The sequence below is a fragment of the Astatotilapia calliptera genome, chromosome 5, assembly GCF_964374335.1.
Source record: "Astatotilapia calliptera chromosome 5, fAstCal68.1, whole genome shotgun sequence".
Taxonomy (NCBI): Eukaryota; Metazoa; Chordata; class Actinopteri; order Cichliformes; family Cichlidae; genus Astatotilapia; species Astatotilapia calliptera.
In genome coordinates this window covers 14796793-14824295 of record NC_137426.1, presented here as the reverse complement: position 1 = coordinate 14824295, position 27503 = coordinate 14796793, and the positions used below count along the sequence as shown (strand labels likewise).

The following is a 27503-nucleotide window of genomic DNA, read 5'->3' as shown; positions in this document are numbered from 1 at the left end:
AACATCACTCACACACACACACACAAAATCAGTTCCTGTGGTAATCAGACAGCTAATTGCAGGCTCAGTTAGTTGAAACAGTAATTAATCAGCGCACACAAGGGAGGAAAGGATCTAAGGACTCAGGAGAGGAATGGGGGAGTAAAGGATGATGGGAGAAGTAATGACCGAGCCTGCAGGGAAGGAAAAAGGGAAGGAAGGAAGGAGGAAAGAAGAGAAGGAGGGATCTGATTAAACAGGAACTTCTTCAATTACAGCTTTTAAGGTTCACTTAGCAGACTTCTCCTCTGCTTCGTTTTGTTTGGGCCAGCCAGACCAGTTCCAGATGTGGGGACAAACTCCCAGCTGACCTCTAATCAACATACTCCTCCTGGGCTGAAGCATAAACAAAAGTTCCGTTCAGGGGAGGAAGATTAGAGGAAGATTAGAGCTGCACGATGAGCTGAAGTGCCTGCAGAGCAGAGCGTCTGTCAGGCACCATCACTTATGATGCTGCTCACTTGTTTCTCAGATATTTTCAGATTTAAATCACAGATTTCAAAACGCAGTTCCATTTAAGCTCATGTGCAGCTACTTGGGTTTAGACAACATTTTTTCCACTTCTTCCAGAATTCATAAATGTCCATCAAGCTGCAGTTCAGGCAGCTCAGGTCCTAATGTTCAGACTTCTCTCCAGTTTTGTCCATATGCTTTACTAGGGTGTAACATGCTCAACAAAAGGGGGGTTAAAACCTGGTTAGCAATCAGTCTTCATAGAGTCATTTATGTTATCTTATCTTTATCTGCTTGCTAACTCTGCCGTCATTGGGTATTTCCGTATTAAAATGGTCCTTGAATTCCCAAAAGCAAACAAACACTGGGCAAAAGCAATCACCACAGAGTTAAAAACAGTCCAAACTCTTTCAGTGTTGCTGTTCTTCCAGGTGCTACAATAAAGTTTAACATCCTTCCATCAATGAAAAAAGAAGACGTAAAGCTTTCAGCTGAATTGCAGGCAGGAAGTCTCCATAAAAAGCTGACTTACCATGTACTAAGTGAAGTATTTCTAAAAATCATACAGCACAACTGTAACTTTGAACTTCACATGTAATGATGGGCTAACTAATGGTTAGGCTAATATACACATTAGATATGCTACACATGGACAGTGCTAATAAAAAGCTGAGGAGGCCGAGAGTTTTTCCAGGCTCGTGGTAATTAAAAATAAATAAATACAAATAAAACATGAGACTAAGCTCTTCAGCACATTGTTAAAGCTGTATTTATCTTCAACACTTGGTTTCACTTCACTGAAAATAAAATAAAATAAAGTTCTTTGTCTATTATAACTTCTAAGTCAATGCTAAGGGAGCAGCAAAACCACAAACATAAACAGCAGTAGCTTACAGGAAATGTGAAAAGCCTCTACATGTCTTTGACACTGCCCTCAGGTAACTACAACATGCAGATGTGGATCTCCAAAGCTCTGAGCAGCACCCAGAGGCTACCAGCCCACTGCCAGGCCTGGATGTTAATATGCCACAGTAATCACAGCTGCTTGTGTGATGGTCCAGTAGGCTGTACCTTAAACCAGCCATCCTACATTCATGCCCAACTGAAAGAACCTGAGGGATGAAGATGGAGCTGGTTCCCCTGTTTTATTTCTTTCAAAACTGCTAGGCACAATCAATCAACATTCAGAGAGCTCCAGCTGTTATTTCAGTTCATTCAGTCTAATCAATAAATATTTGTTTAGATTGATCCCAAGGAATGATTGGGACTGCTATGATAAAAATGAAGTGTGCTTACATGTGGTCGGGGACATCTGATTGCTTTTCTTTAAGTGAAAAGTTGAGTTCGATTACTCCTATCATGTTAATCATGTCAATATTATTAAGCTATAATTGATATATTTTTACTCATCTCCCCTCCTGAGTCCGTCTCTGAGTATTTGCTTCTAGAGAACTTGTTTTCTGCACGCAGATGAGATAAGACACAATACGACCACTTTTTAGCAATTCTGCGAACTTCCAGAGACTACCCCACCAAAGAAAATGCTCCTTTATGGCAACTACTTCAAAAAAGCCACCTGAACCTTTTTATCTTCATTGAAACTTCACTGAGGATTTCATTGCACACAAAGAACAGCGAGACCGTGTGAAGCTGATGAGGTCCTTGTTCATGCAAAAGCCTCGAGGCTAAAAACTCAGCCCTCTTAATGTCTTCCTGCCTTTTACAGACAAACACACACCTCCAAACACTTCCATATGGCACAACAAGGCCGCTGATAACAAAGCGCCTGAGTCGGAGTTGGATTCAGTCTGTGCTGGTCTTGTAGGATCTTGTTCACTGTGTGTCAAATACCGTTTTGGAGCAGATGCAGACTGTCAGTTCTGACGAATCGCTGCATCATCATCGTGATCATCATCACAGGGGAAAAAGGCTGTTTTTGAGGCGGACGGAGACCTTTAATCAACACTGATAATGTACTTTCCTTCTATCCTTCCCTGTAAACTGGTATTTTACACAAGAGAAAATTATGCACTTTATAATTATTATGATCACCTGGTGAACTTTGTTTTTTAAAATCATGTCAGGACACATGAACTGTGTGGCAAAAGATTAAATCTTTCTGATGTAATGGAGTCATGTTTTATTTTATTCTTCTATCAGAAGAAAAGTTAAAGGATTTATTTTTAGGGCTTTGGGAGTTTCAGCATGGACTGAGAAATAGTTTAACTTCATCCTCATAAATCACGGGAGAGTGATACTGATGAAAGAACCAGATACTGTTGAGACACGGAACAGATATTCAACATGCAATGCATAAAACACACCAATCCAACACACTATGAGTGTTTTTTAATAACTCAAACTGATTCTTGCATAGTACAGTTACATTTCAATCCCCACTAAAGCATATTTAATACAAGGCAGCCAGTAAAAACACGGTTAAAACTGTTATGTTGAGATCTGTTCATAGATTCTGTTCAGTCAGCGTGAGTAGGATGGATGAAAGTGTTCCACCTTAAAAGTGCAGCTAGATTGTTGCCTCCACATGGCACTGAATTGAATCATTTCACGCATTTAGTGTATAAGTTAACCAGTAAAGATGAAAAGGCAGCAAAATATTCTGCTACTTATTAAATATACAAGATAGTAAAAGCCTAAGACTGAGGAAAGATGGCTATAGCTCAGGGGTAGAGTTGCTCATCTACTAATCAGAAGGTTGGTGGTTTGATCCCCAACTTCTCTTGTCTGTATGTCAAACTATCTTTGGACAAGACAGTTAACCCAAGTTGCTCCCCAATGCTTACCCAATAGAGCACTTAATTACAAATGCAGTCAGTCGTTCCCGTGTCCTAAAGATGGGGTTGTTGCCACATTAATTTACACCTTTTAGCTGATTTTCTCATTCTATTATAGTTTTTCTTTTAGTAAAATTTACTAACAGCAGACCTGCTCCTTTTTCAAGTTAACAGGCTCGCAGTTTGATAGGAAACCCTGTGGGATCATAGATTAAGTGAGGAAGTGTGCATCCATCCGGAGAAAGAACATAGAGGAGAGGGTGCATCGAAAGTGAGGAGCATGTACTTGTTGATAAAGATGGTCAGACATGCTAGATGAAAATTGGAGACACAAAGTATTTCGCAAACAGGCTGACTTTGGTGAATCATCTTTAGAATTCAAATTCAAATTTTATTTGTCACGTACACAGTCATACACAGTACGATATGTAGTGAAATGCTTGGACAACTGCTCGTGACCTAAAGAAAACAAAAAAGGAAAAGGCTATCTTATGCTGAATTTAAGAGCATAAGGGGGTGATTTTTGTGTGCAAATTGAGTGGTTTTAATGAGACTTTTGGTGTATTGAGGAGGTGAAATTATGTGGTGGCAAATACTTGTGTGTTTAAGGTTGTTGAGGTTGTTGTGGTAATGGGTTGATTCGGTCAGTTAGGTTTGGGTTGTTGGTGTTTTTGTTTTAAATAGAGGGAGTTTTAGGAAACATGGACATGTCTAAAATTGGGCCCATTATTTTGTAACAGTGCACTTAAAGAAAACCTGTCAGGTGATTTTGTTTTGTTTTTATGAGCTAACAATCAGCTCTATTTTTCATTTTTGTTTTAAGCAGGCCTGCAACAGCGCTGAAAATTCTCGGGGAGAGCAAATATAAGGGGGCTTTCCAGATTACAATTGGCTGAGGAGAGCCGCAGGCTAAGACGAGGCTTTAACAATGTAACAGATAGCTTTAAGAAGGCCTTAAGCAGTTATGACTATTTTATACACAATGCATATCTGTGCTTATTAAAGAGTTGGAGCTCGGTCAATTAATTGGGGGTCGGAAGCTTTGTTCGGCGCGATGTTCGGACAATCTATTGTGCAAGTGACTTGGAGCCATAGAAGGAATTGCAATACATGCTTACAAAACACTTATATATCAGATCATTTTATATTAAGGTTTTAGTAGAGGTTCTTGGTTAAAACATTTATTTAGTAAAAGACATACACATAGTCTCAGTGAGCTTCTGGTCTGGTAAAAGGTCAGAAGTGCAACAGGTGAATTGAGAAAGAGCATTTGAGGACGAGACACAGACAGTAGGTGAAGAGGTGACACAAAGAGCATGTGAGGTCGTGACACACACACATAGAGTTAAATTTATTCAGAGGAACCGTTTCTTGGTGTCTCGGCAAGAAAGAGGAACAATTCATTTTAAGATAAGAACGGAAAGTACCAAGCCATGAAAATAGAAGATGGTTTTCTGGGTGAAAAGTCATGATGATGTTGATCTGATCCATGTATAAAATGTACCGGTGACGCATGAAGGGGCGTCAGTAAATAAACCCTGATGCTAATCATCTTTAGAATTCAAATTCAAATTTTATTTGTCACGTACACAGTCATACACAGTACGATATGTAGTGAAATGCTTGGACAACTGCTCGTGACCTAAAGAAAACAAAAAAGGAAAAGGCTATGAATAAGATAGGAAATAAATATGAAAAATTTAAAAGGGTAAATTTAACTAGGAAGGAATAAAATATAAATTAAGGTTAAAAATGAAATAACTGTACAATGTAACTAGAAATGACCTAAACTGTGCATCATCAACGACTCTGGAACTGCCAATCAGTGAGTGCAGTCCAGTCAAAATGTTTTATTAATGGCTAAACATGGAGAGCAGGAACGCACGCATCTGTTGTCACATGACAAACTGCTGAACAGGAACATGAAATCATGTATGATCTCGGTTCAGCACCAAATCCAGAAAGAAAAAGCTGGAAACAAAAGTGAGGTCCAACAATACAAACTCTGTGTGAGTGTGAGCTCGGGAGCAGCCAACCAGAGATTTCCCACCGCAAGAACAAAACCTGCGGCTTCCTCCTCCTGCATGACTGCTCCTCAATGTCCCCCAACCCCTCCCACCCCTCTTCATCAGGACTCCTCCTCCTAACCCAGGAGGAGCTGCTTCACTCCCGCTGTGACGGTTTGTCCTTTAAGAGACTCTGAGCAGGCCAAATCCTGACTTCCTTTGAAAATACACGACCTAGACAACACTATACATGTGTAGTGAGTGACGGTCCAAATCTATAGAACGAGGTCATGTGACGCTCATTTGTTACCTGAGAAAACTCCATTTTAATTTCATTTAGGATTTTAACATCCAACATCTTCCTTTCACTACAAAGTTCTTCTTTGTTTGAAGGACATAAAAATACACAAATTCTCCACCACCACCACCGTCAGGGGGCCATCTCTTTGCAACAAAACTGACTCTGAAGGAAGAGCTGTGGCCCACTTTTACACATGAGCTCCTGACAATGTCACAGGAATCAGGTCGGGACATTGTCTGATGTTTCCCTTTCACACGTGTAGCCACACAGCAGGAGAAACTGCACGCCCAACACGTTCTCACTTCTCAAAGTACACTACTTCCCAAGTAGAGACTCCATTAGCTTGCAGTGATTTGACCAATTACCTGCTCCATTCTCACAGGATTAGTCAAACCACGACAGACTTTAGACGATGGAAGTCGGAAGATCCACCGAAGATCATTTATATTTCTGTTAAGGTGTCTAAAAAAATTAAGATTTGCAGTACATGTGTTGAAATGGTTATTTAAAAAAAAAAAAAAAAAAACATCTTCACCCAGAAGAATAGCAGATACTTAGAATCCTAAATGGACTAGTTGTTATATAGCACTTTTCTTCTGTACTGGAGCACTCACCATCCACACATGCACTTTTTTCTTTACCTAAGTGCTTTCACATTCTGAAAAACGCAACATAGATCAACTGGAGGTACCAGGGAGGCTTTGGCATGCAGACCGGAGCTTAACATCATTCACTCATGAAGACATGAAGAGATGGAATCACACTGAGGCAGCGTGAATCCACAGAAGAACTGTGGCAAGTTTTCCAAAGGTTTAAGAACAAAATATTAACTCAATAAATCAAAACTGTTCGTTGCATAAGTTTTTAAAGCATCCTCGCTTTCCTTTTATTACCTCGTACTTCTGCTCAGGGCTGTTTAGGACATTTCCAGCGCATACGTAAGTAAAGTTCAAGTTGTAAAACTCAGTTTTTCCTCAGAAAGCCTCAGAGGACAGCGATGAAAAATATTTCCCTGAGCTGTTTTATGATAGAGGTGGAGCTCCAGCACTCACGCTTCACCTTCTGCCTGTTTCAGCCGCCAGAAATCAGAAAACACACGTTTCCCATCCGACGCCTACCCAGCCATGATGTCCTCTGAGGCTCCCTGATGCCAAAACCACACCGACGCCCTAGATATGTGACATGGTTTCACAGGGGAAACCTTATTTGAAAAATGATGGCAGGGTAGAGAGACGGGAGGATGAAGAATCCAGAGAGGGATACAGAGAGGAGGAAGCCGAATGAGTTACTTCCTCCGCTGAGACAGATGTGATGGCTTCAGCAGATGTGTTTCACTACAAAAAGAGATTTTACGTTGACTTAAATCATCTATCATTCTAGCTTTCTCTGCAGTAACCGGGTTTCTGGATGATGTAGGGAAAAAAGGAGGTTTCCTCCATGAGTTTCAGGGTTTATATTAAACCTCCTTTTAACACATTTGCAATTTAAAAAAACAAACCCTACTATAACCCTACTATCCATGTAGACAAACACAATTGTTTTCACACATAAAAGCTTGTTTAATTGTTTTGATGAATACTACACCATCTTTGTAAAAACTGCAATAGTCTTGCAAGGCTCCAGAGGGAGCTGAAGAAATCTGAGCAAGCAATTTAAAGACCGTTAAAATAAATGTAGAGGCTTGGAGCTTACAGGCTACATTAGCTAATTAAATTAAATAAACTTCATAGCATCATTAGAGGCACTGCAGCCAACATCTGGATTACAAAGGTTTCACTGAGTTTGACCAACATGTAGCTCTTCAAAGCAGGAATGTTGAGTAGGTTTATCAAAAAAATCTGATATTAATCGATACTAATAAACAGATGAGATACTTATTTGCAGGAGTATTAATGCACAACATCACACACAATTGCTACAGATAGGCAGGCACACAGCCCCTCCCCTCACTAGCAGCTGAAGCAGTTGATCTTGACGCCACAGAACAAATGTCATGAGCAATTTCGGGAGGTCCGTAAAGTATTAAAGACACATCGTAAATGCAACCGTTAGTCTGACAGCCACATTAGCCATCTGTTAAGTTAGCAGCTAGCAGCTAATAATAAAATGATAAGGAGCCTTAAAGTCGTGCCCATCTGTAATGTTTAATGTCTGTAAAGTCTACCAGCAAAAAAGGACAGCAGCTTCCTGCTTAAAAAAAAACAAAACAAAAACCCCCCCAACTATTTAAGCAGCAACTGATACCACTGAAAATGGTATTGAGTATTTTCCGGGATATCTGTACCGAGTGATTAATAATCACCTCTGTCAATCCGTGATATTTATTATTGAGCGATTTTTATATATATTGTTCATATTTCCTAAATTTCTTAAATCTCTAACATATTGTATTGTTAAATAGTCTGTTTCTGTTACTGGTATTTATAATGGTGCAACTGTAACCCACATAATTTCCTTAGGGATTAATAAAGTATGCTGACTCTTATTCTGAGTCTGATAACCCTAACAAAAAAAAAAACAAAAAAAAAAGAACGAGTACCATCTGCAAATGTTTCAGGACCAGAGACTGGGTATAAAAGATTTAGGTAGCTATAGTGACATCACCCATTGGCTTAAGACTGTGTTTTGACGCCTCAAAGTTTGGGTTTTTCTGGTGCTTTTCTGCTTTCAGAAGTTACCAGATTTGATCAAAAAGCTTCAGTCCTAATGCATCAGCTAGCACTAGCAAATTGGGTTAGCTAGCTGAAATACTAAGATTTTACTCACAAAAACTGAATCTCAGACTTATTGCATGCTCTGTACCATTAAGTAAGCCAGAATATTAGTCTGATGAAAATACTCTACAAGGCACCAACAGCTTGAACACAGAGTAGATATACAGCTCAGTGACACTAGGTGAGGTCTGGCATTCACAGCCTGTACCTGGACACACGACAGTCAAAGCAGCCACGTCCCTAACAAAGGAATGATTCCCAGTCTCTTCTTCATATAGCTTAATAACTTAGCACAACACAAAGGTATCAATATTCTACTGGAAGTGGAAAATGTTGGACAAGCGCATCCTTACATTATCCATGTCACTGGACTGTGGGAAGAAGATGGAGTGTTTGAAACCAAGAGGTTATTAAAATGACACTTAATATCTATCCTGAATCAGGAGCCTTTTCCTGCATGATGCTGACACGTAAAACTAGCACACACACACACACACACACACACACACACACACACACACACACACACACACACACACACACACACACACACACACACACACACACACACAGCTCTAATAACCTCACACCTGTAGAATAGCAGGCCCTCACACCCCCATCCAGCAGCCTTTGAAGTGTGTGTGAAAGGAGAGGAAGCAGAAGAAGAGAGGGGGAGGTGGCAGACTGTGTGTGTGTGTGTGTGTCTGTGTGTCTGGGGAGGGGGGTTGAGTGAGGGGGGGGGGGGGGGTATATTGCAGGAAGGAATGTTTCAGCAGAGTAAACAGTGTGAAGCTTCCTGTAGAAAACACTTCAAAGCCAAAGAGGAAACCAGGATAACACACACACACACAAGGAGAGTGAGCATATCAAAGGCATGTAGGACTCATCTATCAACATAGGAAAATTAAAACCTGCAGAGTGGACACACATGCAACCAGAGAAACTTTTATTTCACTTAAAAAAAAAAAACATGGAAACAAAAAACAGTTTCTTAACACTTCATAATAGAGTTATTATTTTATGGAAGATAAACTGACAAGTATATTCTAACTTCAATTTCTCCATTGTGAGAGGTTGCTTATCTTCTTTGTCATATATGACAGTAACCAGAGTATATGATCAGTGTAAATAATAGTCAACACTAAAAAACCTGAAGACGTCACATTTGGCACTCTTGGCAACTTTAATGAGCCAAATTTAAAATAAATGACTGAATAATTGAGATGGGTTTACAGATTAACTGGCAATGATTGAAACTCATCAGTTAATCTTAGCTTACTCTGTGCTCCCAGACCTGTTGGTGTGATTCAGAGAAAGAAAATAAAAATCAATATTTGAAAGAAATAACTATTGACAACTCTCCCCTGCCTTTATCAATTTTTCTATATTTAGTTGTTTAATTATTTAATTGTGCAGCCTAAGCACATGATACAATTTTACTTGGCCAAAAACAACAAACGTTCAATGTTGAATTATCAACTGCAGGAGCTTAAGTCTAATGGCCAAAAAAATCTACCTTTTTCAGTAATAAAGAAAACCCAACACAAACATGAGGTCCTTGGGACCTTTGAAATAAACTAACATTTATGATGTTTAAATTCATTACAGAGAGGAGGAGAAAACAAGGCTGAGGATAGAAACTATAGAAATTCCCACAAATGAAAAATCTCTGAGACTTGTTCTTTTCACATTGCAGTGAAATTCATGCACACTGGCCTTTACGGAATCTAGAGACTTATTCTGAACTGGCACAGACCAAACACTGGTTCATTCATGGCCAAAAGCAAGGCTGCCGTGAAGTACAAAAGCAGGACAGGCGTTTGGAGGCGGTGGGTCAGCTCACATATTCCTGTTTTCCACATCAATTGCTTTTAAAAGATTACACAAAAGGCAGGAAATCAGCTTTACGACCTACGATAATTTACAGGGCCTGCAAATATCGCCTCGACTTTGGCTGTTGGGGTTAGAGTTTTAACCAAGTGATGTGCACTTTGTAGCATTACATAAATGCCGAACAGGACAAGGGAACACCAAACACTGATGACTAATAATTAAGGATATTAAGACTTGCCACAAAGCGACAAAACTTATATCGACAATATGTTTAAAGCGTTTTGGTTAAAAGCAGAAAAATATGCGTTCAACTCGGCAAACACAACACATAAATATCATCAATAAGTTTTTTTTGTTTATAAACTTTTAAACACCCCCCTTGCTATCTCTTTGAATTACGCTTCCAACCAGACTGGAGATTAGGTAAAGGATAATAGTGTCAAGCAACTAAAATCATTTTTATTTTATTATATGCCGAATTAAACATGATATCAGACTCATTCAGACATTTGTCTGAAGTTGCTTATGAGGGGCTGCAAATTTCCAATAAAAGGAGAAAAAGATAAATTAATTCTTGTTCCAACGGAGTTTGGCTCGCAGCCTTACGCAAAAGACCTGCAGCTAGAACCCCGCAGACAGACAGGTAAAGGTAACGCACCCTGAGATTAAAAACACAGCAAATTAAATAAAAAGCGAGCATAACTCTAACTTCACACGTGAATGTGTTAAACTGGCGGCTTATTCATCAAGAACCTGACTGCATATACTACAGAAGTGACATAAAAACACGACCGTCTCCGAAAACGGAACTTTTTGGACACTTGAGACGTCGCAGCGACAGCTTTAACGAAAAGTCGCTGAACACCAGGGATAATGTTTAATTCTGTGCTTTACCTTAAACCCGCATCGATCCTGATTCGCTCTTCTGGTGCCCGATGTCGTAGATCCACATGGGAAATATAAAAGCAGGTATAAACCGCAGAGAGAGATGAAGAAACTCCGAGGGGCCGCCATTCCTCCCTCAAGTCTGAACAACTCTGAGAGCGAGGAGGAGAGGACGGAGGAGGTGAGCGCGCGTGCATGCGTGTACTGCGCACGCATATCTTTGTGGGGGGACCTACAGGGACAGTTTGGCCAGTACTCACCTTCTTGAAGTGATATTCAAAGGGATTCCCCCCCTGTGTTTTTAGGTTCCACCCTTGGATTAGGAAGAAAAGGCTGGGAAATGTTGTTGCAGTACTGATCTGTGTTTGTGTGATTAGTACTTTGGGGATTGAGGACATCTTAGCCAGTGCTCACTTTGAGACATACATTCACAGGCTGGCAAGACTGCAAACTTGGTTTTAGGATTCAGATTTAAGTAAAAGACTGGAAAATAAACAGGTATTCATAACTTACAACTAGTCTTATGTGGTTGTGAGCTTTGTACTTTTGGGGGTTAAGCTCTTTGGCCAGTTTTCACTTTCAGGCCAATTTTTAGATGGTTGTTGAGGGGTTCAGATTACAATCAGATTTAGATCGGGTAAAAGGTTGGGAAATCCATTAATAATTAAAAAGACAAATTTGCATTGTGTGAATTATAATTTGTGGGGTGAGGACATCTTGGCTGGTGCTCAAGATGTCCTACCATGTGAATTGTATTTCTGCGTCAGATCTAGGTCATAGCTTACACCAGTTTAACTCTGCGTCATAACCTTCTATGTAACCTGGCATGCATGCCCTGAGGAATGTAACTACATGTTGGAGCGATGCATGACTTGAATAGGGTGGAAGGTTGTGGTATTTGCTTACTTTTTCTTGGTTCTTTCAGAAATTCACATGTGTGTCTGGAGTGGCTATCAATCAAAAAACAAAGTAAACGCAATCAAAAAATGACAACCCATCCATGAGATGGGATTGGGATGAGATGATACCAGCCATATCACAGATGAGTTTTCAGACCACACCTATACTCAAAGTTCAGTTTGATCTCACCTGCATCGTTTTTGACTGTATGACCACAGAAAAACACCTGCCAAAGCACTCAAAGCAACCTTTGTGGTAGTTCTTGCTTCAGTTGGTGTCTGCATGAAGTCATTTTGGCATCCTGACACTCACACACACAGACACAAAGACTCAAACAATGCCCTCTGCAGGTAAGAACATTATCTGTTTACACACTGGATAAAGATATGATTTATTGGAGGAGACTCTCATATAAATCCCACCTGCACACTACATATACTTCCTTTAACAGCTGTTTGCTTCATTTAACAGCTGGTTGAACCACACCCATCTTCAAAATGAGCCTTTATTTGCACACCTGTTAAGCTTCGTGACTGAATCTTGCATAGTTGTGGCATATAAACCCCTGTCAAAAACCTCAGAGCCACCAGTGTGGTTGTTCCTGCTTTAGTAAGGGGTCTCCAGAACCACACTTGCCATGATGCACACATAATGAAAGCAATACCAACTATGCCACTGCAGGCTTACTTTCCCCACTTCCCCCTTCATCAGATTTTACATCCTCAATTCTTTTCCCTTTTCTTTTCTGCTTGTGCCTTAGTCCCTCCCACCAAATATGCAGTTCTCATTTACCTCATTTGTCCATCTTTGTGTTCTGTGTCCACCATGTTTCTGCCTGCAACCCAGACATCAATCTTATTACAACATACTGAAGGATATCTCGAATTCTGAAATGCATGTCGAAGACAGACTCAGGTATATCTGAGGATGCACAGCTGTATCCTTTGTGGAAGTGTAATTGACTTCAGTGTACAAAAGAGGTGTGGCATGCAGCTGGAAAATACAACCCAAGGAGGGTGGAGGACTCTACAAACAATTATTCCTATGTATTCATAAGCTGCTTCACTCATTGCAAATGATAAACTGTGCAATCCAAAACGGTTTATGTATGTGACAGAAAAAGGTGCATCATCTTGTCACTTTATGCTAGTTGTAAATTTCATTCAAAGTTGCCTTGTATGAAAAAGAAATGTCATGGTTTAAAGTTAGTTTTACACCGGAGATTATAAAATACGACAGTAGTTGAGCTTTAACAGAACAATGCAGTCTGAAACTGTACCAACTCATATTTAACTGATATTGCAAACAGATCTTGAGATCAATTCCACCATGTGGCTGGGGCCTTTCTGTGTGAGCTTTCCCCCCTAACATGGAGAGAACATGCTTAACTCTAACCTGTGTTTGAGTGGGTTCTGCCCGGGTACTCCAGCTTCCTCCTACAGTCCAAAGACATTCTGACATTGTCTTTGGACATGCAGACATTGCTGACAAAGACATGGTTAACTGGTACTTCTAAATTGCCGATAGATGTGAATGGTTGTCTGGCTGAGATTATAAAATACAGCTGTAGTTGAGCTAGCCCTGCGTCAGACTGGTGACCTTGTCTCTCATCGTGTGGTAGTTGGGATAGGTTCCAGTGGCCCTGATAAAGATAAGTGTAAGAAGATGTATTAAAGCAAAGATGTGTCATTAAATGCCTACTGTCTCAGCTCCTCTCTGCGTGTGTCTTGCCTCCTCTGCCTCAATCTCTGGTGAATGTGTGGAATGGAGGTAAAAAGAGGATTCAAGGATGTACAAACAGAAATAATACAGGGGGAAGGCGAGATCTTTGGGTTGGAGCGAATTAAAAGCAGTGTGAATTAAATATGAAGAGTGGCACTAATCATATTTAACTGACACTGCTTTCTGTCCATTTTATTCGTTCAGCGATGTGTGATTATCATGACAGTGTGACAACTTAAATATGTACACATCTTTCTTCAAAACTGTGTGTGCCACACCTCTTTCATACAGTCTGGGTAAATAAAATAAGTGAACCTTAAAGATTCTGTAAAGTATAAGATAAGATAAGATAAGATAACTCTTTATTGTCATTGCACAGTCATACATAGTACAGTAGTACAATTAAACTGGAAAACTGTCCTTCGTCGGCACTACATGTAACACAACACGACACGATACGACACATCACAACACATCACAACACAACACAACACAAACAACACAACACAAACAACACAACACAGTATAATAACTTAGTAATAAAAAAGAAGAATAAGTGTATTTGTATTGCACACTGTTATTATTGCACATTAATTATTATTGCACCTTGTTATAAATATAAATATTATTATTATTACTATTTTTACCATTGTTAACCCCCCCCCCCCCCCCCCCCCCCAGGTAGCCAGTCAGGTCAGCTATTTGCATTGATCAGGGCTATTGCCCTGTTGTAAAAGCTGTCCTTGAGTCTATTTGTTCGGGACCTCAGCAGCCTGAACCTCCTGCCAGATGGCAGCAGCTTAAACACCCGGTGTCCTGGGTGTGTGCAGTCCCGTAGGATGCTGCATGCCCTCTTGAGACAGCGAGTGATGTACAGGTCCTTCAGGGAGGGAAGAGGATGTCCAATGATTTTTTGGGCCATATTGATGACCCTCTGGTGTGCCTTTCTGTGTGCTGTGGTGCAGCTGGAGAACCAAACACCGATGCAATATGTCAGCACACTTTCAATGGAGCAGCGGTAGAAGACGTCAGCAGCTCCTTCTTCAGGTCCATTTTTCTGAGGATTCTCAGAAAGTGGACACGCGGTTGGGCCTTCTTCAAAACCGCAGAGGTGTTAGAGCTCCATTGGAGGTCTGTGTCTATGTGCACACCCAGAAACTTGAAACTGGAGACCCTTTCCACACACTCCCCGTTGATGCTGACAGGCTGCAGCTCAGACTTCCTCCTTCTGAAATCAACTACCAGTTCTTTTGTCTTGGTGGTATTGAGGTCCAGGTTGTTATCTACACACCAATCTGGCAGCCTCTGAACTTCAGCTCTGTACGCCGTCTCATCTCCCCCAGAGATGAGCCCCACCACGGTGGTATCATCTGCAAACGTGATGACTGTCTGGGTGGGAACTAACACAGTCATGTGTGTACAGAGTGTACAGTAGGGGACTCAGTACACAGCCTTGTGGAGAGCCGGTGTTAAGGCTGAGGGCTGAGGAAAGATGAGGCCCCACTCTAACTCTCTGTACACAGTCTGAGAGGAAGTCTCTGATCCAGCGGCAGGTGGTAGAAGGAAGTCCAATTTCCAGCAGTTTAACTAAGATAAGATAAGATAAGATAAGATAGAACTTTATTAATCCCTCGGGTGGGTTCCTCTGGGAAATTCGATTTCCAAAAAAGCACAGCACCGACAGAAGTTACAGAGTTATACACACACACATATATATAAATACAGAGACAATATAAATAAAATATACGAAGGGGATAAATAGAATAAATAGGAATAAAAATAAAAATACAAGTGAATTGCACATTTCAAGTATTGAGTCTATTGCACCGTTGACTATTTACAAAAGTATTGCACAAAAGGTATTGCACAGTGAGGTGAAGAGGCACTACAGCTTAGTTGTTCCCTCCTTTGTCCTCCTGTTTCCCCTCCCTCTCCCCTCCAGAGAGGAGTTAAACAGTCTGATGGCGTGTGGGACAAAGGAGTTTTTAAGTCTATTAGTCTGTCCGGGAGTATCGTATTGAAAGCAGAGCTAAAGTCAACAAAGAGCAGCCTGGCGTAACGGCCCTGCACTTCCAGGTGAGAGATGGTGGTGTGGAGCGTTGTAGCAATGGCATCTTCAGTTGATCTGGGTCGAGGTTGGGTGGCAAGCAGGACATGATGTGACGTCGGACCAGTTTCTCAAAGCACTTCATTATAACAGGTGTTAGAGCAACTGGTCGGTAGTCGTTGAGGCTGCTAATGTTAGTACGCTTTGGCAGTGGGACAATTGTGGCTGACTTTAGGCACGGCGGGATGCAGGACTGGGACAGTGAAGTGTTGAAGATCTTAGTGAAGACCCCAGCCAGCTGGTCTGCACACTCTTTAAGGACCCTTGCGGTTACCCCATCTGGTCCGGCGGCCTTCCTGGGGTTCACTGCCCTCAGTGTGCGCCTCACCTCATATTCCTGCACTATGAGGCTTGGGCTGCTGCTGCCTCTGGTCCCTTCACCTCAAAGCGTGCGAAGAAGTGGTTCAGCTCCTCCGCAAGCGCAGCGTTACCCTCAGTCAACGTGGTATTGCAAGGTTTGTAGTTGGTTAAGTGCTGAACTCCCTGCCATATCTGTCGTGAGTTGTTGGTGTTGAAGTGGTCTTCGATCCTTCTCTTGTACGCTGCCTTGGCTTCTCTGATTGCCTCTTTTCAACTCAGATCTGGCTGCACTGTAATCCATACCATCACCGGATCTAAAAGCAGCGTCACGTTGCTTCAGCAGGACCTGGACCTCTTTAGTCATCCAGGATTTCTGGTTGGAACACACCCAGAGACGTTTGTCCACAGTGACACTGTTGACACAGAAGTTAATATATGAGAGCACTGATGTTGTGTGCTCTTCAAGGTCCTGATGTTCGAACACGCTCCAGTCCGTGTTTTCAAAACAGTCCTGCATCTGATGTGATGCACCTTCTGGCCAGGTTTTCACAGTTTTTGTGACTGGGGGGGGCTCTTCTCCTAATGGGAGTGCATGCAGGGATCAGCAGCATGGACATGTGGTCTGACAAACCTAGATCTGGTAGAGGGGTTGCTCTTTAACCTTTTTGGATGTTGCTGCAGGCTTTATCCAATGTGTTTTTCCCCCTCGTTGCACATTTAATATGCTGTTCAAATCTGGGGAATACTGACCTTAAATCAGCATGGTTGAAGTCCCCAGCTATAAAGTGCACTGCGTTTGGATGGGAATTCTGCTGATTGCTTATTGTCTTGTGCAGCTCCTCCATGGCCGAGTTAGCATTAGCATCGGGTGGTACATACACGGCCGTTACTATGACAACAGTAAACTCGCGAGGTATGTAGACGGGTCTGCACTTCACAGTCAAATATTCCAAATCCGGGGAACAATGGCTGTCTGCCTGTGTATATCTGTACACTCCTGTTATGTCCTAGCTGAGACACCACAGGCAAGAGGATGGACGGCAGAGAAGACAAGGAAGTCCAGAAAAGAAAAACAAATAAATAAAAAAGAGAAAAGTGGTACCCTGCTGTGTATGTTCTTACTTGGACTCTCAATATGTATCTTGTATTGTATGAGACAGCTTCATCTTGTGGCCAAACGAAGTAACAGCACTAGTCTAACACTTAAAATAGATAATTTTTCTTTTACATTTCTGTTAGTTAGGTCAGTATTTGTGAGTGAAAAGATTTTCAAAGTTCAGAATAGGTATTACTTTTAAAGATTGGCTGTGTGACAGGCAAAAAGTGTCAAATGTAGGAGACTGCAGACAGGATTAAACTAGCAACACAGACACCTCAGTATCAGTAAAAATTCACTAGAACAAAATGTTTTTTCTGAAGTTTTTTTCCCCTTACTTCCCTTAAAAATGTTTTCCTGTTTACTTTAAATGGAATGTAGTTTAGTTTGAAAAGTACACTGTTTTGTTTCAGTTAGTCCTCATCATTCTTCTAGGTTTTTTTTAATTATTATTTTTTAAATGGATGTAAATTAGTTAGTGATGTAACACATTTTGATGATTTTCTGTGATCTCATATTGTAACATTCTAAAACTCACAGGCTCACACTTCCAACTGAAAAAAAAACTCTTCATAGATTTACTTTACTAAGCTGACCTGGTTACCAATAGACATGTCGAAGAAGACAGAACAGGGAAAAACTTGCACAGACTTAAATTTTCACAGAAGAGAAATGGAGAAAAAGATGAGCGACTCGGTATGCACAGCCCTGAACAAATTCCATCTGGATGGAAAACTGTGTGATGTGGTGCTCGTAGTGGACAATGTTATGTTTGACGCCCACAAGATCATCCTCAGTAGCTGCAGCTCATACTTTTGGTGAGTAGGTTATCTCAGCAGGAACAAAGTATCAGCAAGAAACTCCGTGAGTAACCAAATTCAAAGGTACATAATGTCTCTGATTGTGAAAACTAATACAAAATACAGTTTAAGTCATAATTTTCAAGTCCTTCTTTCTATTTAGAAGAGGGGTCTCAAACTTAAATGAGCTGTGGGCACTGTCACCTCCCTGGATGGCTGCTTCCGTAGTGCAAAAAGTAGTGCAAAAAAACAAACAAGAAAAAACCCACAAATATTTCCAAAAATGTAGTGTTTTGTTTGTTTTTTTAAATTTGAAATATTGTGTAACAAAAAAAAAAACCCACCTAAAAACGTGAACTGAAATGTTTTTCTCTCACTCTTAATTAACTAAAGTCTTTCATTAAACTACCAAATAAACAAATTGGTACTCTCTTTCTGGCCAGACATGTGGCAGGACTTCTGCAATAGTTTTGTTCGTGTTTAACAAAATAAAAATGCAGACATAAGCATTCACATTAGCTTTTAACTGCTAGTGAAGATTGTTTTCTTTACAAAAACTCTCTCACTGAACTAACACAGCCAATCCCTCAACATGTATCTATTCTCTGCTCATATTGCCTTCATATTAAATAATGATTTGCTTTTTAAAGAACTTATTTTAACATTGCACTCAACAACAAACAAATCCTCCCTAACAAAAAAAGTAACTTCAAGGGCCAAACTGCATTATATTTCTTCACATCAATATACGAACCACAAGTAGGGGTGACGTAGGCCGCAAGTGGCCCGCAGGCCACGAGGTTGAGACCCCTGATTTAGAAATTTGTTTTGGTCAGCCTTTCTTGGTTGTTTGACCTTCACTATACCGACTGTGGTATGTGTGACAACATAAGTTCCTCAAGGCTTACGATTAATGGGAGTATTTGTTGTGGTATTACAACATGTGGTATGGGAAAGAATCCTGGTCCAACAGATTACACAGTATGGCATGTTGAAACTTGAAGTCAGCACTGCAAAAAGTCTACCTTAAAACCATGATGGAGACAACTTTTGTCTTGCAGCAAAACTTCTACAAAAATTTGCATGATCATAGAAGTGTTAAATGTCCTTGTAATATCTTTTTAACCAAATTAAATTTCCATTTTATCAAGAAAAAATTATTTATTCAAAGCATATATATATATATATATATATATATATATATATATATATATATATATATATATATATATATATATATATATAAAACACCCAGCACGCCCCTGCGGGTGGTTTATCCTTCAAGCTCGGGTCCTCTACCAGAGGCCTGGGAGCTTGAGGGTCCTGCGCAGTATCTTAGCTGTTCCCAGGACTGCGCTCTTCTGGACAGAGATCTCCGATGTTGTTCCCGGGATCTGCTGGAGCCACTCGCCTAGCTTGGGAGTCACCGCACCTAGTGCTCCGATTACCACGGGGACCACCGTTACCTTCACTCTCCACATCCTCTCGAGCTCTTCTCTGAGCCCTTGGTATTTCTCCAGCTTCTCGTGTTCCTTCTTCCTGATATTGCTGTCATTCGGAACCGCTACATCGATCACTACGGCCGTCTTCTTCTGTTTGTCTACCACCACTATGTCCGGTTGGTTAGCCACCACCATTTTGTCCGTCTGTATCTGGAAGTCCCACAGGATCTTAGCTCGGTCATTCTCCACCACCCTTGGGGGCATCTCCCATTTTGACCTCGGGACTTCCAGGTTATACTCGGCACAGATGTTCCTGTACACTATGCCGGCCACTTGGTTATGGCGTTCCATGTATGCCTTGCCTGCTAGCATCTTGCACCCTGCTGTTATGTGCTGGATTGTCTCTGGGGCATCTTTACACAGCCTGCACCTGGGGTCTTGCCTGGTGTGATAGACCCCAGCCTCTATGGATCTTGTGCTCAGAGCTTGTTCTTGTGCTGCCATGATTAGTGCTTCTGTGCTGTCTTTCAGTCCAGCTTTGTCCAGCCACTGGTAGGATTTCTGGATATCAGCCACCTCCTCTATCTGCTGGTGGTACATACCGTGCAGGGGCCTGTCCTTCCATGCTGGTTCCTCGTCTCCCTCCTCTTTCTTGGGTTTCTGCTGCCTGAGGTATTCACTGAGCACTCGGTCAGTTGGGGCCATCTTCCCAATGTATTCTTGGATGTTCGTTGTCTCATCCTGGACTGTGGTGCTGACACTCACCAGTCCCCGGCCCCCTTCCTTCCGCTTAGCGTACAGCCTCAGGGTGCTGGATTTGGGGTGAAACCCTCCATGCATGGTAAGGAGCTTTCTTGTCTTTATGTCAGTGGCTTCTATCTCCTCCTTTGGCCAGCCTATGACCCCAGCAGGGTACCTGATCACGGCCAGGGCGTACGTGTTGATGGCCCGGATCTTGTTCTTACCATTCAGCTGACTCCTCAGGACTTGCCTGACCCTCTGCAGGTACTTGGTGGTTGCAGCTTTTCTAGCGGCCTCTTCATGGTTCCCATTCGCCTGCGGGATCCCCAAGTACTTGTAACTGTCCTCTATGTCTGCAATGTTGCCTTCTGGTAGTTCAATCCCCTCAGTTCTGACTACCTTCTCTCTCTTTGTTACCATCCGACTACACTTCTCCAGTCCGAACGACATTCCAATGTCATTGCTGTATAGCCTGGTAGTGTGGATCAGTGAATCGATGTCTCGTTCACTCTTGGCATACAGCTTGATGTCATCCATGTACAGGAGGTGGCTGACAACTGCTCCGTTCCGTAGTCGGTATCCGTAGCCAGTCTTGTTAATGATCTCACTGAGGGGGTTCAGGCCTATGCAGAACAGCAGTGGGGACAGAGCATCTCCTTGGTAGATCCCGCACTTGATGGTGACTTGTGCTATGGGCTTGGAGTTGGCCTCTAGTGTTGTACGCCACATCCCCATTGAGTTCCTGATGAAGGCTCTTAGGGTCCCATTGATCTTGTACAATTCTAGGCATTCCAGTATCCAGCTGTGGGGCATTGAGTCATAGGCCTTCTTGTAATCAATCCAGGCAGTGCACAAGTTGGTCAGTCTGGTCTTGCAGTCTCGGCTGATTGTTCTGTCTACCAGTAGCTGGTGTTTTGCGCCTCTGGTATTCTTGCCAATTCCTTTCTGTGTCCCGCTCATGTATTGACCCATGTGCCTGTTCATCTTAGCCGATATGATGCCTGACAGGAGCTTCCATGTAGTACTGAGGCAGGTTATTGGTCGGTAGTTGGAGGGGACCGGTCCCTTCTTGGGGTCCTTGGGGATCAGGACCGTCCGGCCTTCAGTTAGCCATTCCGGGTGTCTCTCGTTAACTAGCAGCTGGTTCATTTGTGCTGCCATTTGTTTCATTAGGATCCCATGCAGACCCCTTTGCATCCTCTTGTCTCTTGTCTGATCACTGTTATAGCAATAACCACGATTACCGACACTAACAAGCTCATCTACAATACGGCAACATATATATATATATATATATATATATATATATATATATATATATATATATATATATATATATATATATACACTCAACAAAAATATAAACGCAACACCTTTGTTACTGCTCCCATTCCCCATGGGATGGACGTAGAGACCTAAAATTCATTCCAGATACACAATATAACCATCCCTCCCAAACAGTGGTCACAAATCAGTCCAAATGTGTGGTAGTGGGCACATCTGCCATATTGAGATAATCCATCCCACCTCACAGGTGTGCCACATCAGGATGCTGATCTGACATCATGAGTAGTGCACAGGTGTACCTCAGACTGCCCACAACAAAAGGCCACCCTGGAATGTGCAGTTTTTTGCGCTATTGGGGGTCTGGGGACCCAGAACCGGTCATTATCTGGTGTGACCACCATTTGCCTCATGCAGTGCAACACATCGTCGCATGGAGTCTATCAGATTGTCAATTGTGGCCTGTGGAATGTTGGTCCACTCCACTTCAATGGCTGTGCGAGGTTGTTGGATATTCGTGGGAACTGGTACACGCTGTGGTATACGCCGGTCAAGCACATCCCGAACATGCTCAATGGGTGACATGTCCGGTGAGTATGCTGGCCATGCAAGAACTGGGACATTCTCAGCTGCCATCTGCCCTGAACAATGTGAACCATGATTCATCCGTGAAGCGCACACCTCTCCAACGTGCCAGACGCCATCGAATGTGAGCATTTGCCCACACAAGTCTGTTACGGCGACGAGCTGGAGTCAGGTCAAGACCCCGATGAGGACGACGGGCATGCAGTTGAGCGTCCCTGAGACGGTTTCTGACAGTTTGTGCAGAAATTGTTTGGTTGTGCAAACCAATTGTTCCAGCAGCTGTCTGGGTGGCTGGTCTCAGACGATCTTGGAGGTGAACCTGCTGGATGTGGAGGTCCTGGGCTGGTGTGGTTACACGAGGTCTGCGGTTGTGAGGCCGGTTGGATGTGCTGCCATATTCTCTGAAACGCCTGTGGAGACGGCTTATGGTTGAGAAATGAACATTCAATGCACGGGCGACAGATCTGGTTGACATTCCTGCTGTCAGCATGCCAATTGCACGCTCCCTCATTGCTTGTGGCATCTGTGGCATTTTGCTGTGAGACAAAACTGCACATTCCAGGGTGGCCTTTTGTTGTGGGCAGTCTGAGGTACACCTGTGCACTACTCATGATGTCAGATCAGCATCCTGATGTGGCACACCTGTGAGGTGGGATGGATTATCTCAATATGGCAGATGTGCCCACTACCACACATTTGGACTGATTTGTGACCACTGTTTGGGAGGGATGGTTATATTGTGTATCTGGAATGAATTTTAGGTCTCTACGTCCATCCCATGGGGAATGGGAGCAGTAACAAAGGTGTTGCGTTTATATTTTTGTTGAGTGTATATATATATATATTTTTTTTTTTGAATATGTATCAAGGAGCACCTGAAATTTTACTCATGCAAAGCCAAAGGGCACTTTTTCCTGTTTATTTGCTTTTAACCCCCAAAACAAACTAAAACCAAACAAACTCGGTTTTTCATTTGTGAATATCTAGGGGTCCTTTGAGATTAAAAAACCCCCCAAAAAACAAAACAAAAAAACCCCACAGTCACATATACGTGTAAAAAGTCTTTTGTGCAGCCACCTTTTTTATTTGTGCACCGCTTTGATGTAACCACACCTACAAGAAGAACCACCCTGGAAGTGGCGACACACTCACTGGAGGTTAATTGTGTGCAGATGCATCAGAGTGCAATACCCTAATAGTTCCCAGGATTGGTACATTTTTAACTGTCAGGACCTGTCGTGACCTTTTGCACCTTCTCCTGTTGGTAGGGTTGCAAATCTGTGTATCATTGAAGAACCAGCTAGAAATGGAGTTTGGTCAGAACAATAAATGACCATTAATATATCTGTGGGCACTTGAATTCCATCACATTTCTAAATCTGCTTTTACTCTGACTACAGGATATCTTCACATATTTAAGTAAGTGATAATTCCACTGAGTAAAGAAGAGAAACAAAAGTTTTTGTGTTCAGATATACTTAAGGTACCTAATGTGAAGGTTCTCATATTGCACAAACATAAACATTTTATTATTACACTGAATTTGTCCCTTGGATGAGTGATGGAAAACGTTACGTCCAGATGAACAGAATCAACTTTTTTGGGATTTTCTTACTTGCATGATGCATGCATCAAGACATTATATTAGATTGCAGTTACTAATTCATTAATGTGTACATTAATATTTCAGCTGGAGAAAATGTTATTTACTTAAATGTAAGCTTTATTTTTAATACTAAAGCATAATCTAGTACTAAACTAATTTTATAAAATATACTTCCTGAAAACCTGATGTCCTCTAAATCCCACAGCACTCTCTTCACTGGAGCCTGGGCCACTCCGGAGAAGTGGATGTACACCATCCCCGGCGTGTCATCTGAGATGATGGCCGTCATCATCAATTACGCCTACACCAAATCTGTTCCTCTGACAGAGGATAACGTGGTGCCCATTTTAGCAGCTGCAGACCAGTTCTTGGTCCCGGGGATAATTCAGGCCTGCTGCTTCTTTCTGGAGGAACAGCTGTCTCCGGAGAACTGCATTGGCATCTGGAAGTTGGTGAACTTCTACTACTGCCCTGAACTGAGGAAAAAGGCCTTCTTCTACATCCTGCATCACTTTGAAGAAATCATCGGGACCACAGAGGAGCTGCTTGATTTCTCTGAGCAGCAGCTAGCCGCTGTACTTGAGAGCGATCACCTCAACGTGAAATGTGAAAACAGAGCATTTGAAGTCATCCTCTTGTGGATTGACCATATGCCTGACCAAAGACAAGGAAGTATCTCTGTGCTGCTGCCCAAGGTAACTTAACCACAAATCAACTGTAGCTGTAGTCAGCTTAATAAAACATGTAGTCCAGGCACCATAACTGGCCTGGTGACTTCATGTAATACCAGATAGTACCACATGATCGTAAAGTAAGTCAGCATAAAATGGGGTTACAGTTAAAAAGAAATGTCAAATGTTATAACAGCAGAATATTATATCTGAAAACATATCAACACATATGTTAAATTGCTCCCCACTAGTGGTTTAATTTGAATTACAATCTGTTTAGTCAGCAATTGGATCATTTTGTGTGAAAATCAGTGTGATTCCACAACGCACTTGTATTTTTTTTTTACACTTAAAGGAAATTTTTTTTTAGAGGAGTGACTTTTTTTCATTGAGGTCATTATGAGATCACATTAGGCTACATGTGACTTAGTTAAAAATTAGCCTGACACCTTTGCCTTAACCCCTCATTCTTTATTTATCCAGGTACGTCTCACCTTGATGACCTCTGAATACTTCCAAAACAGCGTCATGAACAATGCCATGATAAAGAACAATGCTAAATGCATGTCCATCATCAATGAAGTAGTGGAGGTGTTTCAAGCTCGTGGTCTCAACAGACGTCCACAATTCATTTACAGTAGCTTGCTGAGCCGGCCACGTCTGCCTTCTTCCATCTTATTGGTCACTGGAGGCAAAAATCGCTCCACTGCACGATGCAGCTATGAGGCATATGATTACCGAACCAACAGCTGGGCCACTGTGGCCTGTGACATTCATCGTGCTCACCACGGAGCCGTTACGCTGGACGGCTTTGTCTACTTAATTGGTGGCTGCAACCGTGAAACTAACTTGAAAACTGTGCAAAGACTTGATCTCAGCAGCTCTACATGGCAACTTGTGACACCCATGTACAATGCCCGGTGCTATGTCAGCGTTGTTGTGCTGAATGGATGCATTTACGCCATGGGAGGCTTCAACGGACAAATTTCCCTGAGCAGTGTTGAGTGCTACAAGCCTGAGACTGACCAGTGGACCTTCGTGGCAAGAATGAATGCAAAGCGAGCTGCAGCCAGTGCCGCAGTTCTGCATGGAAAGGTAGGTGCAAGGAGACATGACTGAAAGCAGTGACCAAACTATGTTGTTTTCACTTCATTGTTCAGTCTAACAACATGTTTCTTTAAGCCAGACTATAGGAACAATTTAATGACTTTTCAGGCTCAGTGAATGGTGTAATATCATCCCAGAAGCAACCACTCCCATCAGAATAGAGATTTTTCTTTCATTTAGAGCACCATTCTATTGATTTGACACTTCTCTCCAAGGTGGACCCAAACAAAGCCACTATTAAAGAGATAACATACGCCCTTAAACTGTTTTCCAATTATTTTTCCTTGAATTTGTAACCTCTCTCTGTATGTCCTGTAAAAATGCAGTAATTGTTGATATTCCATTTCGTTTTCTGCTATTAGATAATATATCTTTATTCCTGAACCTGCCTACCAAACTCTGACTAGCTCTTCATGGATAATTAGCTACTTTCCCTTTCAGATGCTTCCTTTTACCGCAGGTTAATTTCTCTTAATCCTTTCTACAGGTTTATATCTGTGGGGGTTTCTATCAAACTTATAGCCTCCCTACAGCTGAATGCTACAATCCAGACACCAACGTGTGGACCACAATTGCTCCCATGATGTGCAGCCGAAGAGGCCTAGGAGTTATTGCTTACAAAAACCAGATATATGCAGTAAGTGTACCACAGTAATTTTATTGTACTCTAGAGTAACTTTGCAAGATTCACAGTTTAAAATAATTGTTATTTCTCTTAAACTGAGCCTCGGCACAGCTCCCAGTGCATTGCTTAGTAGTTAATGTAGATTGCATACATAAAATCATGAACTGTGCATAGCCAAACACTTACACAAGCTGAAAGAAACATACCACCATGAATCCGACTTTAGCATTATAGGGCATAGATTGCATGACATAAATCATCCACAGTCCCCCCACGGTAGTTGTCAAATCTAAAAACTATCCTGGTGCTTTGTTGTCTGTTGCATGTCTTCTTCTTCCTTTACTTCATGTTCCTTTCTCAGGAGCTTCATTTAGACTCTGGTCACTGGGGTTATGTCATTTAAAGTGCTGAAGGTTAGAACGTGAATACAGAGAAGTCATTCAGACTTACTAACAAATTTTTCCTAGTGGCCACTAGCAGCATTGCAGTGAGGAAAAAAATGTCCGAAAGAGTTGTATTTCATAGTTTTTTTTTATTCAGTGGTACTTCTTTCTTCTGAAACTATGAACTCATGCCACTCTCCCACTCCCAGGTTGGTGGCACCATTAATGGGTACACCCCACTGCGTATTGTTGAGGCCTACAACACTATCACCAACAGATGGCGCGTCCTGCCATTTATGCATCACCCTCGCAGCCACTTTGGAATTGAAGTTGTGAATGACCAGCTCTTTGTGGTCGGAGGATATAATGGCTATCACCCTACGTGTTCTGTGGAGCGCTACGATGGGGAGGCTGGTTGGTGGTACAGGACCTCGGACTTTGCGGAGTCCCGCAGTGGCCTGAGCTGCTGCGTGCTACATGGATTCTACAGCTTGGCGGAGAATTTGTTCCCTCGTGGTCCCCTAATGCTGCCTAATGTGGATGAGGAAGGTGGAACCTTCTGACTTCAGCTTGCCTGTTATCATAGTAGCATTTTAATTAATTAATAATAAAAGTTTTTTTTTTCATTATTATTACTTTATCTCTATATTTTTATGTTTTATGTGTATTGTATTATAGTATGATTTTGGTCAGATTTATATTAATATCATGGATAAGTATACATACATACAGTATATATATAAGGAGAAAGTGGGATAGTGAGGGAGCTGAAGAAAGTAGGCAGGACTACTGGGAGGCTGGTTATACAGCAAAAAGAGAAATAGCAAATGCACCTCTACCTCTAAAGCAGGGGTCTCAAACTTAAATGAGCTGTGGGCCAATGCTGGCACTGTCATCTCATTGGAGGGCCACTTTAGTACAAAAGAAACAAACAAGAAAATACCCACAAATATTTCCAAAAATGTAGTGTTTTGTTTGTTTGTTTTATATTTCAAATATTGTACAAGACAAAAATACAAACATGAGCAAAAAATTTTTTTCCTCACTCTTAACTAACTGAAGCCTTTCATTGAACTACCAAATAAACAAATTGCTACTCTCTTTCCTC

At 41.7% G+C, this 27503-nt stretch overlaps 2 protein-coding genes across 2 annotated transcripts in view; one reads left to right on the top strand and one right to left on the bottom strand.

Annotated features, from left to right (window-relative positions):
- Positions 1-11250, bottom strand: part of il17rd (interleukin 17 receptor D) — a 35195-nt gene extending 23945 nt beyond the window's left edge. Inside the window, exon 1 of the mRNA XM_026167383.2 lies at positions 11036-11250. Coding sequence (XP_026023168.2) covers positions 11036-11242 — 207 coding nt within the window. The 5' untranslated portion in view covers positions 11243-11250. The remainder of the gene's footprint in view (positions 1-11035) is intronic.
- A 5816-nt stretch (positions 11251-17066) lies between these two features.
- On the top strand, positions 17067-27027 carry LOC113022223 (kelch-like protein 10). The gene is made up of 5 exons (XM_080301227.1): positions 17067-17969; positions 23815-24304; positions 24764-25375; positions 25875-26024; positions 26605-27027. The coding sequence occupies exons 1-5, from the start codon at positions 17764-17766 to the stop codon at positions 26956-26958; spliced, it is 1812 nt and encodes a 603-aa protein (XP_080157353.1). The 5' UTR covers positions 17067-17763; the 3' UTR covers positions 26959-27027.
- The last annotated feature ends 476 nt before the right edge of the window (positions 27028-27503 follow it).